Source organism: Ambystoma mexicanum, chromosome 2p (genome assembly GCF_040938575.1).
Source record: "Ambystoma mexicanum isolate Mex_15411 chromosome 2p, UKY_AmexF1_1, whole genome shotgun sequence".
In the NCBI taxonomy this organism is placed as follows: domain Eukaryota; kingdom Metazoa; phylum Chordata; class Amphibia; order Caudata; family Ambystomatidae; genus Ambystoma; species Ambystoma mexicanum.
This window is the reverse complement of record NC_090923.1, coordinates 1,440,244,892-1,440,270,081: the sequence shown is the minus strand read 5'-3', so window position 1 is coordinate 1,440,270,081 and position 25,190 is coordinate 1,440,244,892. Positions and strand designations below refer to the sequence as shown.

Sequence of the window (25,190 nt, the reverse complement as noted above, 5' to 3'; positions counted from 1 at the left end):
AATAGGGTGAAATACGATAACCCTGTGAACTTTGTGTTGACAAGAGTGACCCCGGCTGAGGGATGTCCACAGTGAAAGATTGTTTAAAAAGTAATTGAGACGTGTGAATACATCAAGTGGGATATTCTGAGTAAAAGGCCGTAGTGAACCCGACTGAGGGAGCTAACACTGAGAAAAAAGGATCGAAGCCCGACTGACAGGCACAGAGAAGAAAGCTAAGGGAGATGAATCCCATACTGTGATAAAACCAAGGGAAGGCTAAGGGAAGTGAACCCCACCTTGTGATAAAACCCAAGTGAACTATATTGATTGGCAAATGTGAACCCAACTGAGTGATGCCTGCGAATTAGGGTGTCCAGTAACACACCTGTGAACATTGTGGTAACAAATATGAACCCAACCGAGGGATGTCCACAGTGAGTGGTTGTCCATAGTGAACCCGACTGAGGGAGACCCACCTTGCAAGGAGGATCAGAGCCCGGTTGAGGGGGATACAAGGGTGAAGAGAAATCGCCCAACATGAAGATTTATTGAAGATACTTTGTTTGTTGTTTATGGTCCACCAGGCCTTCTAAGGTAAGAGACTTTTGCAGAAAAGAGACTTGGCCCCAGAAGATCCTGGTATCATTGCAAGGAACTATAACCTTATGCTGGCGAGGCCCAGGAGTGTGCTGTGCTCAAGAGTCCTGCCTTGTCCAGTGCTAAAAAAACATGGGGAAAGGAGACCCCAGCCATAACCTCCTGACTTATTATTTGGCGAACACTTCTTTCTTTACTGGTGAACATCCCACACTATTTTGTAACTTAGAGGGAAGGATTGGCAATAGTTTGTTTTAGTATAGGCCCGTTTTATTTAACAAGACGCCACTAGGACTGCCTTATTTTTTGATGGTCGTAGCTTGCTCCCATCTAAAATTTAAGTTTAGATTGGGTGTTTTTCTCACCCATTCATACAGTTTAATGAACACCCTTGAAGTGTGATCACTTGTATCTGTCTTTACTGTTGCCACCATGAGTTCCTTACATATGCTAAGAGAAAGCTAGGGGAAGAGAACCCCCCCCTTACTGATGAGGTGATAGAATCATCAACTGTGTTAGAATTACTATGTGAACCTGACGGAGGGATGCCCAGGGAAAGGCTGAGGGAAGTGAATCCTGCAAGGTGTTAAAGCAAAGTGAAATGTGTATCTGGCAAATGTGAACTTGGCTGAGGGTTGCCTGCACGTTGGGGTGAAGCATAATTTTGTTGACAAGAGTGAACCTGGCTGAGGGATGTCCAGTGAACGCTTATTTAAAAGGACATTGAGATTCATGAAAACTACAGGATGAAAATATTTTAAGTAAAAGGACGTAGTGAACCCCACAGAGGGAGGCTAACATTCAAGAAGGATCGCAGCCCGGTTGAGGGGGATCCAAGGTGACGAGTCATCACCCAACGTAAAGGATACGGAAAGGAATTTTTGTTTTTTGTTATTATTGATCCATCAGGCCCTCGAGACTTTGTATGAAAGAGACTTGGCCACCAAAAGCCCTGATATTGCTAAAAAGAACTGTAACCTTGTGCTGGAGAAGCCAGTTGTGTATTGTGCTCAGGAGTCCCGTGCTAAAAATGTGGGGAAGGGAAACCCCAGCTATACAATCCTGACTTATTATTTTGTGAACACTTCTTTCTTTTCTGATGAACATTATCCCACACTATTTTGTAATTTAGCGGTAAGGATTAGCAATATTTAATTTGTTTGCATAGTCCCTTTTTATTTGCCAACTAAGACTGCCTTATTATTTGATGGTCGTAGCTTGCTCCCATCTTAGATTTAGGTTTAGATTAGTCATTTTTCTCACCCATTTATACTAAACACCCTTGAATTGTGATCACTTGTGTATGTCTTTATTGTTGCTACCATGCGTTCCATACAATACACAGTGAATTGGAAGCTTGGATCCAGAAGTCATGGAATTGGAACATCTGCATTTGCACCAACGATGTATGGGCCTCTTAAAGGACACATACAAAAAAAACACAGACTTTCTTTGTCAATAAATGGAAAAGATTTGTGATTCATTGTAACAAGCAAACAACCAGTTCAATACAATGTGCTCAAACCCTTATTGTGAAATACTTGATTTGCCTCTTAGAAAGTGAACTTGTGTGCAATTCCCGAAAAGTCCACCTTGCGATCTGGGTGGGGTACACCATCACACAAAATGGTCACATGATGGAAAGTGTCAATGTCCAGGCATTCATTGAAGTACTAAAAAATATACACCCACCAGTCTCGAATCCAGCAGCCTGTTGGGAACTTAACATAGTCTTAAACAGACTAGAGTTACTACATTTTGAACTCATTCACAAGTATTGTGATGTAATTTGTCACTTCTATAGTGCCTTTTCCCTCAAATCGCTGTAAATGACCGCCCTTGGGGAACCGAAGTCCAAGGTATGGGAAATGTGTCTGAAGTTTAAAATGTATGTGTGCTTATTGGCCAGTACTAAGGTAGGGTGGGGTGGTCAAGTCCCTGTTGGCTACCAATGTCAAGCTGTCATGTGGATGGATGCTGTGATGTAGTTGGGGGGGGGGGGAGTATGCGACTGCAGGAGACTTGTGTCCAGCTAGACCAATTTTTTGTTGTGGGGTGTAGCTGCATCCTTATGGCAGAGGTGTTGTGCAATGTGTCTTAAAATAGTATAGGATAGCAGAGGCGTGCAGGTGGGTGGCTATCATCCATCAACATGGACTGCGATATGTACCCGTGTGTTCCGGATGGTTTCTTTGTTTCGTTGATGTGGCACAGATTCTGTCCTAGGGTCTGATGGAGTTTATTCTCTCCCTAGCTCAGTTTCATCAGGGGCTCATTGCTGCATGTGCCTATTTGACAGGTGGTTAAATAACCCGAAGAGTTGCATGGATTTGTCATGATGCGGGGGTGCGGGAAAGGCCACATATTGAGGACCTTCCGGGAGGCAAGGTGATCCTCTAAGCAGATGCTAAGGTGAATTGTGTTCCAAATTGAGGGAGCTTGCATGGAGAAGGAGGATCCTCTTATTCTTGTCAATTTGAAGGGAGGGATCTCAAGGAGGAGGGCAGTGCCTGATCTTGGGTTTCTATTGGTTTGATAACGGGTACGTTCGTGTTGAAGATATTTTGGGCCTTTCTTGTGGAGGGCATAGTGGCTGATGTACATGGCTTTGAAAGTGGCCCGTCACCCGACAGCCAGTGGGCGGGGTGCTACCCTAAACACGTCATAAGGTGGCCTTTTTATATGCATGTATTTCCAGCAGAAGTCAATGAATTTCAGGCACTATGGGTAGATGAACCCTTTGTGGCCATCAAAGACAAGGTGATTTTCCACACTTGTCTACTATTTTCACTGAAGTTTGTTTCAAGGTTCTATGGAAAACCAGTCAATTGAGTTGCCAGCTTGTTTCCAGAAACCTCAAAACAAAGCAGAGAAAAGTTGACATTCACTCGATGTTCAAGCAGTCATGTTCTGCATGGATTGAATGAAAGACAACAGTAAAAGGAGCCAGTTTTTGTACCCTTTGCAATAGAGCAAGCAAGTAGTCCATTTGATAATCCAGTCTTGCACGGTGGATATATGTATGTTGCATCCACGAATGCTACACGTGCACACAAACGGCTGCACACAACACCAATGGCACGTTTGACAGAATCCATAGGAGGAATGCTTGCATTGCTAGCTAATGTTCCCCTAGACACAGTAAGCAAAGCAGCTACTTTGAGCCCATTTCACACTTTCACTAAGCACTGGTGTATTGATTAATAACCATGTGAGACTGACAACTGGGTTGAGTTGGTGCTATGACATTTATTCATAAATAAACAAATCATGCTCACAATGAGAAACCCACACCACTTCTAATCTATGCATAGCTCATAAATCTTAACAGATTCATGATCCCTAGAAGACAAATGTTACTTACCAGTACATTATTTATAGTATTCCCCACAAGATTAGGGGACACACGTCATACCTTAAAATTACAGACCGAGTGGAAAAAGATCACAAGGCGTCAATTCTGAGTAATATTGTGGGTACCCATACACACAAGATGGTGATAGTAGGATAGCGCGTGTCAACGCCTATCGTTAACTTTGTGGTAAACAACTTGTAATCCCCTGGACCAACCACTAGATGGCTCACTATGCATAGAATGCGACTCTAAACAGTTACAAGCGCCAGAAAGATGATTATTGGTAAATAACATTTGCCATGTCCCTTACTTGACTCTACTCACCCCATGCATACCATCTCTCTTTCTTCGTTCTAGGTTGCCCCTGGAAATTACAACCTTATTGCCACATATGCATCGTCAGTCCTTGTCTCCTCTAGCTTTGTTTGTCTTGCTACTGGAGCCACTCCAGTGAGGCATCCTCTGAATTAAAAACTACCATTTACCTGCACAATTTCACCACCCCCTCCCTCCTCGAACATCATGTAACCCAATCAAGGGAGCCTACCAAGCCCGCAATGTTCCCACAGCCGATGCCATGTGCATCATTCCCCACAAATAATGCACATTGCCAGTGGTAACTGTTAACATAAAAATGTAAATGTCCAATGTAAACATAATGTTTGAATGTAACTAGAACGTCTGATAGAATCTTAGTGAAATGTTCCCTGTGTTCTGCTCTCCGCTATGAACTATGTCTTACTGCCAACTGATACAATTTTGTATACTACTTATTTGATTTAACATCTGCAGTGCATTTCAGAACAAAGTGCTCACTAAATCACAACAAATGCAAATTGTCACTTTGCAACAGTTGAAGGGAGACAGAGTGTGTGTGTGTGTGTGTGTGTGTGTGTGTGTGTGTATAGGTACTTAGTTATGTTACCCTGTGTGCACATACCCAATCCCCCACTCCCAAATGCTTAACTCTGGTATGTGTTCCTAAAAAAAGTGTGGTGGTGTTGTCTCAAGTTGCAATGAACAGTGTTGGAAACCTTCAGTGTGATCTAATTTCATCAATAGGCTTCCAGGTCGCTCGGCCGGTGGTGCTCCTGAAGACAGAACAGCAGGTGGACCCGCACTCAGCAGACTCTCTGGTAGTGGCCGAAGCTCGGATTCCCAACTCTATTTATATAGGTGAGTTAGCCCCTTCACTGTATTGGTGGGATCTATGCAAAATTAAATGTATCCCCACTGACTACCTCCCCTTATGCCCCGAAATCTAGGGCATTAGGAGCGGATGCCGCTAGTGAGATGGAAAACGGACAGGTGATGGGGCAATAGGGCTTAGTATGGAAACATGGTAGAGTATGAGGACATGGAAATGGAGCAATGATGAAGCCTAATTAACTGGTAAAGAGAGATGATGAGCCAGAAGGAATGTGTTTTGAAATGTGGGTGGCTTGACATTTGAAAGCTGATTATGCCAGGGAAATGTGTGCACAGAAAGGTTGTGGAGTCTCCCAGGATTCCATCTTAGCCTTTTAACAGGACCACACCGGTTTAGAGCGACATACCTCAAGCCCATAACCTGTATAGCTATAATACAATACATGCAAGCAATCCCTTGCCCTCTGTATCTCTATATGCAACAGTCATTACAAATAGAGAGGATTCCAGCAGCAGAATCTAGTACATGTAAATCTGCCAAATTGTTATTCCGGTTAGTGAGTGATGGATATATTCCCAATCGGCATGCTGTGGGAAACCTCTATTGCATTCAATATTCACAATAAGCTTCCAGGATGCAATATTGGGCCTGAAAATGGAATGGGAGATAGAGCCTCTCATACCAGACCGCCTGGGTGAGCAGAAGCTTGGATTACCAACACTCTTTGCACAGATAAGTACTCTCCTTTACTGTGTGGTAACCTATTCATATGGAGTAAACCCCCTCACCCTTAGCCATACAGCAAAGGGAAGGGAAGAGTATAGAGTAAAGTTCTCCTTCCTTATCATAGGGTCCCTACTGTTATTAAGTCCTTGTCTCAACGCAAGACTCCCTATGCTAACAGTCAAAAATTCCAAAGGATGGCCAACCAAAATCTTCAATCCTTATATTTGAGTCCTGAGCCAAGGCTCTCCTAACTAACAAAAGATGATGAGTTCGTCCCAACCAAAAGGGATCAAATCTTTAAGTAGTCCTTCTCTAGTTTAACCCAATCTGTAAAATCTTTAGGAAAGGCTATCGAAGCTCTTACAGTCAGTCTGGCCCTCATCCAGGTCTCTTTTTTTTCCTGGGTTCTTGCCCTTTTCTGAGATTCTTGTTGAGATCTGGTACAGGCTTCTCTAAGTGAATGTGATCTTTTGCCAGACCCTGTTTCACATCAGAGCTTCTCCTGGACTTAAACTTATTGACTTTCAGGATGCATGTCCTGCTCCTGACAGGGTACTTGACTAAGACCTCAGGTTTCTGGTCTGTCACCCAGTCTTGTATCACTCGAAGTTTCGTGTATTGAAACAATAGATATTGGTGTGTTCGTAAAAAATGGGGACTTGACAATATAGTCTAATAGGCCACATATCCTGACAAGTATGTGAATGGAATGACGACATAGGAACACCCGATAGGGGAACGCAACCCCACACCTTTAGTAAGACCTGGTGCATCTAACATGCTGCCGGCGTAAAAACAGGACAGGACGCGTTGAAAAATATACAATGGAAAATACCTCCGGAAGAAATATGGGCAACATATTCAAGATAATATTGGTCATTCATTGAGGGGAGTGACTCTGAAAACATATTCAAGAGACTATTGATATATTTTATTTCTATCGCGCTCGTACACAAGTGTTTGAGCATGACAAGGCAAGGGAGGGAAACAGGGGAGAACAAAACAGCGATTTTACTAGGTCCAGTGACATTGAGAACGCGCAAGTGCATGTGAGAAGGGGAGGGGAAAAGTGCATGGAAGGGGGGGGGAGTGGAAAGTGCAAAGCAGAGGAGAAACAGATATGTAACATTAAATAAATAATAAAGGCAACAAACAGTGGTAGTGCAGCCAGCAATTTGCAAGTGCTAGGTTTAAGGCAGCAGACAGGTAAGGTCTGATAAGTGCAGGAAGAAAAGGGGGGGCTGTATGGGTACAGATACAGACCCCAGTGCAAGGGGTGGCCCGAAGGCAGTGCGGGAGGTTGGTGGGGTGAGCAGGTACCTGGACCCGGAGGACAGAGGGTGGCCAGATACACAGTACCAAGAGAGACCAGATCAGCAGGGGAGAGGGGGAGCGAAGGCAGAAGAAAAGAGGAAGGTCTTGAGGTGTTCCTGGAACCAGAGATGGTTCTCCTCAAGTTTTAGAGTGGCAGGGAGGCTGTTCCAGAGGGAGGCCCCAGCCGAAGACGGAGATCTACCCACAGCTCGTTTCTTTGAAAAAACGACTGACCCTGAGGGAGTTGGAGGTAGAGGAACGAAGAACTCAAGAGGGGAGGTATTTACGGAGGGATAGCTGAAGGTATTTTGGACCCAGGCCCCAGAAAGCCTTGTGGACAATGCAGAGGGTTTTGAATTTAATCCTTGCAGCGAGTGGGAGCCAATGGAGAGATTTCAGAGCTGGGGAGATACGATCCCAGGGCTTGAGGACAAGGACAAGTCTTGAAGTCCTGTTCTGGATTAGTTGCAGAGAGCAGAGAGTAGAGGCAGGTAGATTTAGAAAGCGGCTGTTACAATAGTCCAACCTAGAGAGAACCAGAGCTTGGGATACCATGAGCTTTTGAGGGAAGGAGAGGAAAGGCAGAGTACCTCTGAGGAGGTGCCGTAGGAAATTTGACTTTTTAGAGACCTCGGAGATGTGGGTGGAAAAGGAAAGGCTGGAGCCAAAGATGACCCAGAGGTTCTTAGCCTCGCAGGTGGGGGTAGGAGGAGGGCCAAGAGAAGCCGGCCAGAGAGTGAGGGGAAAGCAAGGTGAAGGTGTGCTGATGAGAAGGAGCTCCGTCTTGTTGGCATTCAGACAAAGATCATTGGCGGCACACCAATCTTGAATGGCAGTTAGGCAATCAGAGATGAGAGAGGGAGAGGAGGTGGCACAAGGCAGCCTGAAAATGAGTTGAGTGTCGTCAGCGTAGCACTGGAAATTTGAGCAGAGAGTTGCCAGGTATTGGTTGAAAAGCCATGGCGAGAGGTTAGACCCTGGGGAACACCACAGGTAGAGAGGAAGATAGATGATAGGAAGGACCCAAGTTGGACCTGGGAGGGTCGATCTGAGAGGAAAGAGGTCAGCCAGGCCAGAGCCTGGTCAGTGATACCCAGGTTTTCACAGAGATGGTTGAGCAGGATGGTATAGTTGACCGTGTCGAAGGCTGAAGAGAGATCGAGGAGGATAAGGACAGAGGGAATGTTAGAGTCAAGGTTGGAGAGCAGATCTTCACAGATGTTTAGGAGAGCAGTTTCCGTGCTTCTGGCACCTCTGAAGCCAGACTGGTGGTCATGGAGACAGCCAACAGAATTGGAATGAAGGTTAAGATGAGAGATGGCCAACTTTTCCTGGAGTTTGCCCAGAAAGGGAGAAATGGAAATTGGGTGATAGTTAGCTGGACAAGAAGGATCAGCTGTGGGTTTCTTGAGAAGAGGATGCACAAGGGAGTGCTTCAGAGGGGAGGGGAAGGATCATGAGGCAAAGGAGTGGTTGCAAAAATCAGCATGGGATCTTAGCCACTGCCAGAGCTTTTCCATGTATTTACTGTTTTTTCTGAATATAGCATAGTTTATTGACTGTTGGGGAGCCTTCCCACCCCCTTCAAAGAATATGCAGGAGATCTTTGGGGTTCGCCCGTACACCAGCTCAAATGGGGATAATATGGTTGATGATTGTGGGGGGGGGGGGCTTCCTTACTGTGAATAGAGCTCTGGGAATCCAATCGTTCTAGTTTGTCCCAGGTTAAGTAACCAATTTACCAAGGGCGTGTTTCATGCTTCCCTCCAGGTGTCTGGCTGTTAGAATAGAGTGGGCTTACTATAATAGAGCCTTTGTGAAGACCTTTGAGACCAACAATTTATTTTTATTTATTTATTTACAGTATTACGCAGTTAACAAAAGTTAACTTTTAATGCTACATACTTCCCTCTCACATATCTTCAGTTCTTCATAACAAACAACGGAATATAGCTTGGAAACTGTTTACGTGCCGGAATGTACTCAATGTATTTAGCAGCGTTGCTTTTAGTGGCCAAATTCACAATCAGTTATTCATCACTCTGTGTGAAGAATTGTCTTCATGATGTTCTTATATTAAGTGGCTTTGCTAACACATTTTTAGGAGACCAGCTAAGCCACGAGCCTAACCTTCTCCAGACAACTAGAGGACATCAGGCTAGCTTTGGTCTGCAACACATCATACATTAGCTTGTTCAGTAAAGCTTCATCTGCATTCACAAGCTTCCAGTATAGAGTTAGAATTGTTTGATAAAAGCTAACAAGAATCGGCACTATGTTCAGTTCCAAATGGTACAGTTTATACAATGCTACTATGGAATATCTCCCACCCCTATGAGCAAAATAACTAATGGTGCCTGTTATGTGGCAAAGCTTGGTTTTAGTGCGTTGTAGATGTATGGCGCCACATAATTTGGAGTCCAAAATGATACCCAAATACTTGTAGTCCGAGACAACCTCAATTGGGCTCCCATCCATGTGTCGATACATTTTTTGAGCTGCCTTGTTTGTCATGCTAAAAATCATAATTTTTGTTTTATTAATGTTTACTCTGAGCTAATTAATATCAGAATATATTTTCAGGGAGCTCAATAAAGATTGCAACCAACCAGGAGTGAAATCGAGGAGCACAAGGTCACCTGCATAACCCATCCATTGAATGGAGGAATCTCCTAATTTGGGTGGAATTATGGAGAGGTTAATGATGGCTTCTCCAAGATCAGACAATGATTAAACAGCATAGGGGCTAGTATGTATCCAAGATCAGACAAAGATTAAACAGCATAAGGGCTAGTATGTACCCTTGCTTAACACCCTTCCTGGTGGAGAGCCAGCTAGTCAAAACACCTCGTTGGTCACGACAAACCTTAACACTTCTCTGTTCATGGAGGCAGATGACAATCATCCTTAACGGGCCAGAAGGGCTGGACCGGGAGCCCAGCTTCCTCCATAGCCTGCCCCTGTCTACAGTATCAAAAGCTGTGCTGAAGTCGATGTAAGCCACATAGACAGGAGTTTTACGGATTAGCCAAGCCTGCTGTATGATAATCGCTAAAGCCAGGCCATATGTAGTAGTATTAAAGCCCTTCCGAAACCCTGTTTGATTTTAGCAGATAATGTCAGCCCAAACTCCTAGCAGGACCCTGGCAAAAATCTTTTTCCAGGGTATCCAACGTAACCAGCAGCCGATAATTGGCAGGGTCCGCATGGCTCCCTTTTTTATGAACAGGAACGATAATGCTGTCCTGCCATGAAGATGGAATGACCTGGGTTGCGCTGATCCAAAGAAAACGCCAGTATAGTGTAGTTGCCCAGATTTCCAGATCAGTTTTTAGTAAATGATTAAAGATACCATCCGGGAGCTCGGGATGATTTACTAGCCATGATGAGCTTGTAAATATCATTTACGCTTTTTGAAAATTGCCAACCAATAATAGTGGTGTCAACCACTTTCTGAGATGTTTCACCCCCCCAAACGTGTTACAAAATGACTATCCAGGCCAGTTCCGCGACCCCATTAATATCACGGACCAAAGGTTTGTTACCATTGAGGATTTTCCAAAACACAATTGTGTTTTTGGTATAAGATGCATGAATCAGGTTCTGCCATTGAGCACACTGAACTTGAAAAGTATGACATTTTAGCCATTTGCAGTAACTGGTCTTTAGCGCCTTGGTTCTCGTGGCATAGTTTAACGGATGTAGTTCAGTAGATGCCAGTTTGAGTAATTCCTTACGCACATCCCTTGGTTGGCTCTAATATCTTTATTGAATATGTGTCAATGTAATTTCTTAGGGCCAATCCCAACACGTGAGTGAGTCACACGCTTAGCTAAAGTTTTTGCCATGATGTCTTCAGTGCATCTTTCATAGTTGGAAATAATGGAAGAATCTGTCTCAAGGGTACGTTGTGGTTTAAGATGCGAACAAGCTGAGGTAAAACCCTCAAAAATAGACCTAGCAGCCCCCATGTTACCATTGCTCCAAGACAACCGGTTCATTTGCGAGTTAACCTGCAGTGTTCCGGTAGAGGTAGGGCTAAAAAGCAGAAACAGGCTAGCAATAATTGGAACACTATCACTTTCTGGGTTTTGAAAGACACACAGGTCTGTGATCAATTGCAAATCGTTGGCAAAAAAGACACAAAAGATAAAATTGATTATGCTGCAACAGTTATGCCAGTTATTTGGGGGGAATCAGAGGGAAAGGCTCCATTAGCCATACTGAACCCAGCCAAATAGAGCAAGTTAGCCCATTGTGATCCCCGTTTACCAGCTTGATCTAATCTATCTCCAGGGCCCGGGGGGCTGGAGATGAGCAATCTAATGGCTGTTTCTTTTTCCCAGGCGTCTTGCGGTTCCTAGAATTTAGGTCCCCACAGATAATAGCAGCTGGCATGCCCATCAATTCGGAAATTAGTTTTTCCTTTTCCTTGATGGGTGGCCTCATAACAACCTACATAGGGGGGATCATAGAGGTTAATGATGATTTCTCTAGGGTTATTAGAATTCTGGGGATCTGATACTCTGCCAATTTGCACGTTCAAAGATGCACTAGGGATAGCAGCCAAATCCTGGGGTTTCCCAACTCCCAGAGCCAGACCGCCTTTGGGACGGCCACTGGATAGCCTGTGAGGTTAAGATCTTATATGATATTTCATTTATTTCGCGCTCATACACAAGTGTTTCAGAGATGTTCCAGCTGTTGATAATTAAGGAGTTAATCAGCCAAATCTCTTGTAGAGCTATGACGTTGTAGGTGAAAGTTCAGTTCATTGGGTGATTTACTCGATGATTACATCTTGTAAAGCAGGTTCTTCTACGGCAACAATTGATAGTAGTTGACACCATCTCCTTGTGGGTTCACACTGACTTAGATACAGGAGTCCCCTCCTCTCTATGAAATGTGGGATCTTCGGCGTTCAGCTCACAGTCCAGGAGACCAGGTTCTTCCGGGCTTGGTCTAGGAATGGATTCATTCTTTGCGTCCCAGCAAATGATGAAGCAGAGCCTGGAAGTTCTCGTGGTGCTTCAGTCATCGCCCCAAACCCTGCTTTTGAACTTTTGGTATTCTCCATGTTTCAACTTCCTCAATGTCCGAGATGCTTATCCATTCACTAATTAGTTGTGCAATGGGTTGGCCTGGTTGCAGAATAAACAAGAGTATTCCTCAGGTTTTAACACAATCACTTTGACCTCTCCCTATTAATCCCTATCAATCTCTTCTGCTTCCACTTCCAGGGAATATGTATGGGCCAAAGCCAACCCTGACTTTGGAGCCACCTTCCATAGGTTACCTCCGGTATCTATAACTTCAGTCCAGCCTGAACCATGGCCATTCCTCTGGGAGGAGGGATGGTAACCTTTAGATCGCCATACTGAGAACAGCTTGCGGCTCCTACTCTGACTCGGGTGGAAAGCCTAGCTTTGTTCAGCATTCACACCACTCAACCTCTGGATGGCAATGGGCAACCTATGTATTGGGGATCTTGGTATCACACTTATGAGACCACTTGTCGCAGATGGATGAAGAATCGCTCAGTCTCAGGGGTGGCGGAAGGGTTTTGATTGAAGTTATTGTGGGCCCTGTGCAGCTCCTCTCTTCTTCTTCTTGTGTCACTGTTCAGAAAGATTTCTCTTTAGACAACTTTCCCTTCATATTCTATTGACCGCCCAAACTTTTTGCTTTTTGTTTTTGAACCTGCCCTGACTTTCTATAGGGAAGTGAAGCCTTCAGCTTTACTCCCCTGGACTTTTTCTCATTTTGTCACAGGGATACTGATCAATCCTCGACTATCAATACTGGGAAACTAGGTTTCCCGTTTTGTCTTTTTTCCTATTTTGTAACTTTTTAACAGTGCACATAGTATCTTACAATGCAGTGGGGATACTTTTGTATGTGTCTAAAGACAAGCCGGTGGCAGCCAATGCCTTTTAACCATTTTTGCATTATTTTGAGTGTGCCCATTCGCGTTTACCGACTGTGGCTACTAAACGTAGCTAGTGCCCAAAATGGCTGTGCTACGAGATGTTTTGCTGTGCTTTGGCCATATTGTTGTTTGGCCGCCTTCTTGCCTTCTCAGGTCAGGAATACCCTTATGTGGTCATGCATTCACACAGGAAAGCTGGCCCTGATGTGTGTGGTCCCAGGATGTGGGTGGACTGTCTGGTCCCACTCCACATTAGTGTGTCATAGAGTCTAGGTGTGGGGCATTTGTGAAACCCACAGTGGTCCCCAATTGGACCACTGCGAGGTGTTTGAATGTTGCTGGTCCTTACCATTGGTGGGCTTGGACTTGCCCGCAGCCAGGATTTAGGATAAGAAACAGACTCCTGCAGCCATTTATTTAGCTCAGCGTTAGAGCCAAGTATACTGTGTAGACGTGCAGACGACTGAAGATTTGTGGATGACTGCCGAAGAGGCCCAGCATCTTTTCGTGTGATTGGCCCTGTGAAGCCCTGCTGGACTAACTGATCCTGCGAAAGGCCCTGAGCGGTGCTCTAACCCTTGGACTGATGGGACCAACCAGTTTTGACCCATTTGTTAGGATCAAGCTGTCCCGAGCCTTCGGAAGTGTCTCTAGACCACCTTGTGGGACTGATCAGCTCTCTAGTGGGCTACCTCAGTAGAATCGTTGCTGTTCTGTGTTCATCACCGGAACTTCAGTGGTCTCCAGCTTGTGCCACAAGTCGCTTTCCTGCCAAGTTTCAGCTTCCCAGCTTCAAGGGATCCTGCTCTAGAAGATTTTCTTCGACCGAGACTGGAGAGGCGCCTGCCATTGTCGCTGTGCAGTGACATTCAGAAGAGTCCTGCATCGTTGAAACCTGCATGCCGCCTTCTGCAGGGTTTGCATTCTGCGCCAGCAGCCGACTGGAGAAATCCTTGGACCTGCACCAGAACAAACGGAGGGAATACCTACTTCAAGTGACCCTCCTGGTCCCACCCCAGTTGACCCACCTAGTCATCTGGGAAAATCATAGTCAGGGGGTAAGTAATTCCAGCGCATTCATCTACACCTGTTCTCCTTAGAATAAACCTGAGAATAATCTTTGGTTTTTCCATTCCCTTGCTTTTTGAACATCAGATCTAAAAGCTTGTACCTGAAAGATAGGAATATAATTTCACTGATGCTGTTGACTATCCTCTGGAACATTTCACTACCACAAGAACTCTGCTTAATTCAGTCCCCTCTCCTAAGAGGAAGTGCTGTGAATTTTGGGTACATGCCCAATGCATCATAGGGAATGGACTTCTAAAGTTAGGCTACAATTCTTATGAACTGGTTTCATTACACTAATTACTACTTACCTTATTATATGAAATTACGAATTGCATTTCTTAGTGTGTGTTTTTGAGCCTATAATAATAGAGTATTTTTGTACTTGCCTGTCTAAACTGAATTGTGTGCTTCACTGTGTGAACTCATTGTGGACACCTTACCCCACTCACTTTCTCCTAAAACTAAGCCTTGACCACTCTCCATACTTACCTTGATTGTGGTTGTCTAACCTCTCACAGTGGTTTCCATTTACTGCCCTGACCAAGCCAAGGACCAGTACCTGGAGTCAATTCAAACCAAGATTCAAACATTTGCTGAGGGCTCACTATAACAAATCTATGTGACTACTGCGGAAAAATAATGTTGAAGCCGAAAATACCGATTTTGATCCCTTTTTACCACATAAGTAGGCGGTGGGAGACCCCCTGTAGCCCCCAATACCCTTTCACCTTTAATATTTACTTAGCCCACCCCGCACGTATATATGTGGTAAGAATGGGGGTCTTGAATGTCAGTATTTTGGGCTTCGATATTATTTCATTCTCTGTTTTCGTATGATCCCCACTATAACTAGGGTGGCCTCTTACAAACTGTCCACCAGGCCAGATTCTAGAAATTCATCTTAACAGTTGCACCTCAACCGTAACCCAGGTGTAACTGGCCCCAGGAAAGTAGATACAGAAGAATGACCCCTACTTTCTATCTGCCAGTGGAGAGTACCTAAAGGCGCAGAAGGTCTTATCTCGCAAAACTCCCTATCTTTCCCACCTTTGTTCAGGGGCTAGTATTCTACTGGGATTTGGGGATTGTGCCTTGCATATATCCTCTTGGATTCAGGCACCACCTAGTGCGCTCACTCTCGCCTCTCCTGTTCCTATGCTATCCTCTTGTCCCATTCGCCGAACTCCTCCCACCAATCTCCTGTTGCTTAGATGTTCTCACCCCTCCTAGCTTTTGCCATCACCCTTTCAGATCTCCTTCCAGTACCCTACCAATCCCTTCCCCTCACTACTGCTCCCTCCTCCCCACTACTAAACACCCTTCTTTAACTTAATGCCATTGTCTTCACAGTCACTCCTTACACTAATCTTTCTAAACGCACTCGCCACACAAACACGCAAGCTCACACAGGAGTAACACTTCCACTCTCAATCCAATATCTCAACTGCTCCTGAAATTGCCTCCAAAGTCCACCGCTCCTTCCTCCCTTTTGCTGGTCTTTTAGTTTCCCACCATCTCTGACTTCACCTGCATAACCCCTGCTTGTATCACTCTCTGGGATTGGATCTCTCCCTCTCTCTCTCTCTCTCTCTCTCTCTCTCTCTCTGTCTCTCTCTCTCTCTCTCTCTCTCTCTTTCTCTCTCTCTTTCTCTCTCTCTCTTTCTCTCTCTCTCCTCCCCCCCCCCCTAATCTGGTCCTGCCTTCTCCACTTCGGATGTGTGTGCAAAGCAAAGTCATAAGTAGCAGGTTAAGCCCCGCCTACTTTATCCTTGTGGGTCTGCCACGTAATTGAGATGGTGGCCTGGCAAGGTAAGTGTTCTTGTTTGTGTTCTGGGACCTTTTTTGGGTCTCCCAAAGTCAAATTCTCTAGAGAGGGTGGGTACGACTGTTTTGTCCCCTGTGGTCTTGAGGGGCTTGTGAGTCGTTGTCCGGGCTTGCTGATGTTGCTCGGCAGTTCTGTGGGGTACTTGTGTGTGCCGCGTATGGAGGCAACCTCTCCATTCAGCTTTCTCTCTCACCGTTGTGGATTACAGCCACATTTAGTGTATGTCTGTATCAATCTCGCCACTTCCCTTGTTCTTGCTAGATTGCTTTCTCTGACACACTGTCCACGAAGACGCCCAAACTGTCCACGGGGCAAAACACATCTAAAACAGGTAAAAATTTTCCAACGGTCATCGACAACACATCTATTCCGTCCACAACAGGTGGACAAAAGAAAGCAGGTGGTCAAGAAAAAAGCACACCAGTTCTAAGCAGCCTAGAGGCAGCTGGACGCCTAGCTCCAATTACATAAATGACAAAGCTGCCAGATGTCATCCTTCATGAAGAGTTCTTCGATATCGAAGAAATACAACCACCTTTGGCAGCCTACCATTAAGGACACCTCAGATTCATTTGACTTGACCCGACCCTCATGCAGTCAATGCAGGGTGTCGTAGACGAGTTTCAAAGGCGACAGTGAGCTTGATTGTCAGCTCCACCACCTTCTAGACAAGAAAGTGTTTCTCCCTGACATGGGAGTAGAGATCCTACAACATTAAGGGAAGATTTGCCACGACGGGGAAGGTCACATTGTAGCATTTACTATGTCTCCCTGCACTGATCTTCACGTAGCGGGTCACCTTCAGTACTCCCACATAGATCACCTTCAAGGAGTAGCCACCAGAAACAATGGTCAACCCGAAGTACATCTTCAACCACTAGACCTCAAAAGCAGAGACCGCCTCCTTCATCATCATGGTCCTCGCCACCACCAAGGACCCGGAACTACATAGCTCCGTCCACTGCTTTGCTATCAGACTGGCAGGAAGACCCTCATGATCCAAACACTAGGGATGATCCCTTTAGGGACTTTCAGACCCAGGCACTGATGATGACGACAAGCCAGAGGAAGGGGGACTTCCAGGCATATGCCAGATCAGGATGCAGATGTGTGGGACACGACATAATAGAAAAACAAAGAAAAAAATGACTTTTCTGAGAGTTCGTCACCACCAGACAACATTGTGTCTTTTCATACCATAGTAGCCAAATCAGCAGAGCTCTTTCAGATCCAGGTGGCTAGCGAAGAGAGAAAAATGGAATTGGTGCTCTATGAGCATAGGGACAAGCCCAGGCGCATGGTAACTACATATCAATCCTCAATACAATATGGGAGGCAGGGGAGATCTTGGCAACGCCTCAGGCTACTCCGGCTCTACTTGATCAGCCAGAGCAAAACATAATGCACCAGATACTGCACCATTGTGCCCGAGAGGGCATCCGAAACAGACTGTCATAACCATGGTGTCAGGATCCCGTTGCGCACTCACATACAGTCTAAAGTTAAGGGGCACTTGCTGTGTTACGGGACAAGCTATGTCCAGAAAGAAAGCTATGTTTAAAAAGCCTCCTATGGTTTTATCTCGCTTTCACCGTCCTCTATCGCCTCAGTGTGTCGGACATAGGTTGCCATGGCGACATTGGCATCCGATACATTCCCGTTCAAACGTGTGACGTTTCAGGGAGGAGTTTTGTTACCATGTCAACCCATAAATACTTCTGAGTTGCGCAGATCTGTGCTTCTGATTTTGCTAAATATCACGGCTTCAAACTCTTTGCTCTCCTGTATTGTATCCTTGTGCCTTGTACCTTGTATTGTTTTCTAGAGGCCCATATCGGACCCGGACCGTTGTTACGGAACTGCCTTTGCCTGCCGATATTGATACCTCACTGCCCGCATGTAAAACAGACCCGGAACGCCACCTGACTAACCTTCAGCTTGCTGCATTTATACCTCGTCGTCCGCAAGGTAAAACAGACCCGGAACGCCATCTGACTAACCTTCTGCCTGCCGCATTGATACCTCGTCGTCCGCAAGGTAAAACAGACCCGGAACGCCATCTGACTAACCTTCTACCTGCTGCTTTGATACCTCGCCGTCCGCAAGTTAACAGAACCCAGAACGCCCTTGACCATCCTTCTATCTGCTCCTAGAACTGGAACTGTTGAGTACGCATTGTATCTTCACTTTGGGTTGGCTTCAGCGACACCTTCTCCACACCACACCAGTGTATTTATTAAAGGTGCCACGAACTAGAGACTGCTCATCACTCGGTGCCCCGGTCGTTAGGCGTCCTTGTGCCGGCGGGATAGTCTTGGGACTTGAGACTCTCGTTCCCGTCCTGCGTCCTCGTGCCGTCGGGTTAGCCAATACACTGGTTGCTCCGTGGAGATGTCCAAGTACAACAAGAATCCGTCCTGGTAAGTCATTGTCCTTGGCATTTTCCTTTCTATCTTGTTTTCTGGAAACTTCCCGGGCTTAATCCTGCATTTTGTTATTTGTAGTGTAGTTATTGGGGACGTATCCGATGACTTGAAGCCTCCTAAAACAGAATAGAAAATAACATGTAATTAGGTTAGTGTCTGGCTAGTTACTGTCTAATAGTTTATGTCCTGCTGCTAGTCCTTGCACAATTGATTTCATTGACCTGCACACTAATTTGCCATTGTTCCCTTACAGAACCTGGTTCTTCGTCTGGTGTTCCATCGTTCGACTAATTGACTCCTCTGAAGTTTACCTCATGTACCCAGAGGGGTACATTGGTAGGAAGAACTCTATTACTTCGCTACGAGTTCAACTACCTCAGTATCTGACACATGGCAGCCATAAGAAAGCTGCCAAACTCAGTCTCACCATTAAAAGCTCCCCCGGACAAGGAAGGGCGAAAGCTTGAGGCTATAGGCAGGAAGGTGTCCTTGGCAGCATCACTCACAGTGAGAGTGGGCAATGCACTAGCTATGACAGCTAAGTTTGACAGGGAGCTATTGCTCAAAAGGTTTAAGTTCACCAAACACCACCTTGCGGAGTTCCAAGAGGAGTCCAAAGCCATTGTTGCGGATGGGAAAGCCACATCTGACCATATGATGGAAACTGCAGTTGACATGGCTCAATGCGGTTTCAGACAAATGGCCTATGGTACAGTGCTTAGAAGACGAGCATGGATGAAGACCACTCGTTTCAGGCCCGAGGTACAGCCCCAAATACTAGACATGCCATTCAATGGGCAAGATCTGTTCAGTAAAAAAATAGACGACCACCTAAAGGGCATCAAATCAGATACTGACACAGTGAGAGCTATATGCTCGCTCACGGATAAAGATAAAGATCGCTGTTCCTTTCACGTTTCCACCGCAAAATGCAAGGGATACGCCGGACCATTCCACACTCAAGGATCGTCCTCCACTTTCTTACCAGATGAGCAATAGATAACAGCAATCTACCACCAAATACCACTCATCGAGAGGCAGGAGGGGGCCAGCCCAGAGCAGGGCCCAGGCCAAAAAGAATTGACATGAGAGCGCCGCGCCACCCACGACACACCCGCTTATGAAGGCAGATAAGCCAACATCTATATCATTGGAAACTAATACCATCAGACAAGTGGGTGTGTCACAAGTAGTGCAAAAGGGACACACTCAAATTTCTACACCACCCTCCATGTTGAGCTCTGCAACCTCGAAGGGCGCCTCTCCTGGAGCAGCTAAAGTTAAAAGTGGACAAGCTTCTACAGAAAGCAGCCATAGAACGGGTCCCAAACAATCCAAATGGAAAAGGGTTATTCTATTCTCGCTTTTTCCTTATCAAAAAGAATGGTCAGTGGTGCACAATTTTAGTTCTAAGGGCCTTCAGTTCATCAGGCGCATACATTTCAAGATGACGTCCTTCCAACTGTTGCTCCTGTGGTAGATCTAGAAGACGCCTGTCTTCACCTTCCAATCCATCCAGCACACAGACAGTATCTCAGGTTGTCTGTAGGAGCAGCACACTTCCAATTCCGAGTGCTCCCCTTCGGTCTCAAGTCAGCTCAAAGGGTATTCACATGGTGCCTAGTGCCAGTTGCAGCACATCTCAGGCTTGCAGGGATAGAAGTATGTCCTTATTTAGACGACTGGCCCATAAAGGGAGACTATCCAAGGGCTGCAGCCACGGCGGTAGCGCAAACAAGTATGTTGCAAACCTAGGCTTTTCCAGCAACAGGCCAAAATCATCACCCATACTAGCTCAAACCGCCACCTTCCTGGGATTGGACCTAGACACAAGCATCCCAATGGTGCAACTGTCAGAAATTTTAACCGCTGTACTCGGGCAAAGTGCGTGGTTTCTCGACAATTCATTGTCCACTGTGCATTGGTTCAAATCTCCTATAAATGCCTATTTCCAAAGTGCATGCTACGGAAGAGGCCCATACAAGAAGCGCTGTACCACCAATGGACACAAGTCAATGGCTCATGGGAGGACATAGTAGACCTCACGCCAGCCTTCCACCAAGCACTTCACTGGTGTGCCAAGGGAGACAATCTGAATCAAGGCATGCCGTTTCAGACACTCACTACATTAAAACTCAGGATGGATGCATCCTTGTCAGGCTGCGGTGCACGGTTTCAGCTTTTTTTTTAGTTGGAGCGTTGAGATTGCACAGCAACATCATTGGTGTCCTGATCTACAGCCGAAGCAGCAGCAACCTCAACATGTAAGTGCTGTATGTATAGGGCTGAAGCGTGTAAGCTTGTAACGCTGTACCCGTATGTGTACGGCTGAAGCATGTAGGGAAATTAAGTTCTTGTAATAATCATGAGAGATTTGCCACAACGTGACAGACTACGTCATTGCAGACACTATTGAAGAGACATGCACCATTTCCTGTCACCCGCATTACTACAAAAGCACAGTTTACTACAAACCACTGTTTTGCATCACCCGCATGACTTCAAAAGAGAGTGCTGCTAATGTCAGCTAGAATGCTGATAGTGTGGAAAGTTTGTAACAATAAACTGCTGAAGTTTATGTAGAACTATGAGACGAAGAGCCATATGGCAGGGGTAGCATTGCAGACTGCCTACAAATTGTCGACACCATGGAACCTACCAACATGTCAACTTTCAGGTTTCTAGCATGTTGGGAAGTATGCTGAACGTTTCGAACATGCGCACACACATATCCACAAATGTCCCTTTTATATGTACATCTACTAGCAGGTGTACCCTTGCTTTGCACAGTAATTCCTACTTCAGTCCTAGTTTAAAGTTTATTTAATGAACTAAACCAGTGCTAAACCAATACTTCTTTGTAGACAATATTTCTAGTTTTTCCTGTAGGAGCTAGTGAACAAATTCTTTGTTTCCAACTCTGGAGCAAGCCACATAAAGCTGACCATGAGATTAGCATGAATCCCGTATATCGGTTCCAGCTACTTTGAGTTGGAGCATTGAGATTGCGCCGCAACATTATTGGGGTCCCGATCTACAGCCGAGGCAGCAGCAATCTCAACATAAGAGCTGTACGTGTACGGCTGAAGCGTGTAAGCTTCGTACTGTTGAAATGGCATACATTCAGCAATTTCTGTGGGAAATTAAGTTTCTGTAATTATAATGAGAAAATGTCCACGGTGTGACGGACAACGTTATTGCGGGCACTATTGAGAAGATCTGCACCATTTCCTGTCAACGGCATTACTACAAAAAGCACCATTTTGTTTCACCCGCATTACTTCAAAAGTAAGTTCCGCCAATGTCAGCTAGAATGCTGAGCGTGTCGAAAGTTTAGGAACAATGAACTGCTGAAGTTTGCATGAACTGCTGAACTTTAGGAACAATTAATGTAGTACTACGGCGCGACGAGCCATGTGGCGGGGAAAGCATTGCAGACAAATTAAATAAATAAATCCAAAAAAGGTATATTTTATTATTGTTACATTGTCTGCACCATGGAACCTACCGACCGGCCAGATTTCATGTTTGTAGCATGTTGTGAAGTATGCTGAACATTTCAAAGAGACACAAAAAGAGAGAAAGAGGATCCAAACTGGAACCCTCCCGTCCCCTGCACACCGTGATTGTGCGTCACACTGACGCTTTAGTATTCATTCATAAACATAATAATTGCAATTCACATTAAATAATTTCAAATGCAAAGGCAGTTTGAACTGAAGTGGGAATGATGCAGACAGATATCAACATGTAAAAGTACATGAATTATTTATTTCCAAACGCAGCGGCCAGAGAAGGTTCAATTCGTTTTGTACGGCTGACGCGTTTCAGAAATTATATTCTCTTCTTCATGAGCCAAAAAATTATGCACAAGAACTGGATACAAGCAATGTAGAAAAAGGAGAAAAAAAGGAATTACAATCCAGGTAATGTAATCTAAAGTCAATACCATATTATAGATATAAAACCTCATCATCAAGATTACAGAATTAGTGGTCACAGATGTCATAGATGGAATTAAAAACTTTCCAAAAGTCAAGTTTGAGTGTCAAAATGTACATAACGGAGTTCAATTACATCCAAAGCCACGATCTACTAAAATGGAGCAAGGCCAGTAAAGAATGAATGAGTAGTGTAATTGACTAGAAGAAGTGCATAGTAATGAGTATGCTCACCACAAATCGAGGTCCTGTGTGCTAATGTGAGCAGGTGGCCCACTTTGCTTAGGCGGTGGAAATTTCGAATCAATAGTTGATTCTGAAAAGAATAGGAACAAAATCTAGAGTGAGCCGCAGAACCCGAAGGAAAAGCTACCAGAATAAATCGTCTAAATGACTAGCACTCACCACCCGTCAAGCGGGTATCCTGAAACTGATAGTAGAGATTAGGTCCAGAAGGAGCCACTGACTGTATCCAGCCATGAGACGGAGATTCATGGAGAGCAGGCGTCTGGATCTAAAAATAATACAAGCGGGCGCGGAGTACTGCTTCTTTATTTTGAAGATCGAAAGTGGACGTCGACATGGGCGTGACTGTAACACTATCCCTACCGTGACGTGCACTCTACCCAAAATCCCTCACGCGTCGAGGTCCCTCAGATTGTTTTTTTCCACCCACCTAGTTGGTCGCCTTATGTGAAGCTCGCAAGCGTTAATATTGTTTACTTTATTCCACGACCCATGGTCCTCTAGTCTCCCGACTAATTCTCTTGATGACTGCCCCGTGGCTTTCCTGCCACCGAAGACATCCACAACTGCTCGGCAACTGCTGAACTGCTTGACGTTTGTCAATCGTGTGACCTCGGCCCTCTGGCCAGGCCTTACAGTAAGGAGAGTGGGGCCCTGGGTTGATTCTTCTCCAAGAATGTATTTCCTTTTCCCTTCTCTTCCTCTATTTGGTCTGGCTCCCATCACCCTCTGCTATGGAGAAGACATCCTTTAAATGTTGCATGTTGTTTAACAGCAAGTTCCCTTAGAAGAACACCCATCGCCGTTGCAATCAGTGTTTGCTTCGAGACCACAACAAGCGCTCATACAAATCCTGCAAGCTTTTTCAACCGAAAGGACGACAGACTGACTAAACGGTGGGCGGCCTACTCGATGTGGGCCGAACGCCATTCCCCCGTTGGCGCTGTCGCTTCGAACGATGAGGAATCAGTCAGCAGCCATGGTTCGAAATTGGAAGCCATCGACCATTTGGTGGAACTTTTAGGCTCCCAAATGCCCGTCCCCGGCTCCGACTGACAGGCCACCGGCTCTGTTATGGGGCGTTGACACCACAGCGACAAGGGCACACACACACCACAAATACCCAAACACACAACCCCTAAGGTCTCCTCAACAAACATTGAAGAAGCGTGCAGCGCCAACAATACCGTCGAGAACTTAGACGGCTGCTCCCAAAACTCGTGGTTTGGCACCCTCCACGCAACCGGCTTGGCAGCAATCCTGTGCAAAGGGCATTCACCCAAAAAATCATACAGTTGCCGACACACCGTCCAACGGCACACAAGCACCTAAGATTTCAGTGGAGTCGTCGACCACGACGATGCCATCAGGCGCATCGAGAACTTCCATTCAGCCGCCGAAGATCCGCAAAAGCCTTGCGGCTATTATTACAGCAGCTACAGCACACAAGGGCACCCCCTCTCATCGAGAGGAGTATTCTGAAGCACCACAGCCTCTCTCTAAGGCCTTGCTATGAAAATCTCCCCCCTTCTGGGCAATCTTTTCTGCCTCCAGACTCTTCTGCATCTTCCCTATGGACTAGGGAGAGATTTGAAAACTATATCGACAAAATGGCCCATTTTATTGACTTTTCAGACAAATAAATCACTCTGAAGAGACCTAGGGTAGCCCATTTCACATAAATTGCAGAAATATCCTGTCTGTGCACAAAACCACCAAGAGGATATCTTGGAAATCTCAGAGCAGGAGGATACCTATGAAGACTTTAATCTATTTGCTCAGGGCACAGCTGACCAAGACCCAGACTGGGATCAGGATCAGTCAGGGGATCAGGGCCCTTGGCTATCACCAGCACACTCCACTGACACGGACATCATTTGTCTAGATCCCCCTTCTTCACCTCCACAAAGGGAGTAGTCACCTGTGGATGACCAAATGCTATTCAATGCTATTTTAAAGAGGGCGGCAGGTCATTTTGTGATCTCAACACATGAGGCAGCCCCTGACTCTGACTTTGTTGTGGATATCCTTAAGGAGTAGCCTCAAACTACTTGGGGCATCCCCCTACTCAATTCCTTAAAGAAGCGCCTAGCTCCTTCTCTGTTGTCAGCGTCTCTCACACGGGCGGTCTCAGGTTGAAAAATGATTCCGCCCATCTCCTTCCGACCCACTATATATACAGGGTCATGCCTGCCATACCGGACTTCCTGGTGGTTACAACCACTAGGAAGAGGGCGGGGGTTCTACTGTCCACGGCAGAAGATTGCAAGAAACGTAAGGCCCTCGGGAAAAGAATCACGGCCTCTGCGGCCAATTCAACTAGGAGCGCTAACAACACGACTCTCCTGGCAAGCTACAGCGATGTCCAATGGGAGCCTGCTCCAGGATGGCCTTCAAGAGGTCTCAGAGCCCACCCGATCATGCCTGTTAGCGGTCGTGGCTGAGGGCAGACAGGTTACCCACAGTATATTAAAAAATACTCTGGACTCTGCTGAAACTGCTGGACGTACCCTAGCCCAGGGGACTTTACTCAAGGGATACGCCTGGTTGAAAAACTCCAGCTTTAAACCAGAAACTTAGGCCTGTATTATTAATAGACCAGTGAAGGACTCCACCTTTTTGGGAAAG

General features: G+C 45.6%; 1 protein-coding gene across 2 annotated transcripts in view; it reads left to right on the top strand.

The window, feature by feature from the left end:
- Positions 1–25,190, top strand: part of LOC138567597 (uncharacterized) — a 153,180-nt gene that overhangs the window by 64,672 nt on the left and 63,318 nt on the right. For both annotated transcript variants that reach the window (XM_069645980.1, XM_069645981.1), the window contains exon 3: positions 4,997–5,110. In XM_069645980.1, coding sequence (XP_069502081.1) covers positions 4,997–5,110 — 114 coding nt within the window. The remainder of the gene's footprint in view (positions 1–4,996; positions 5,111–25,190) is intronic.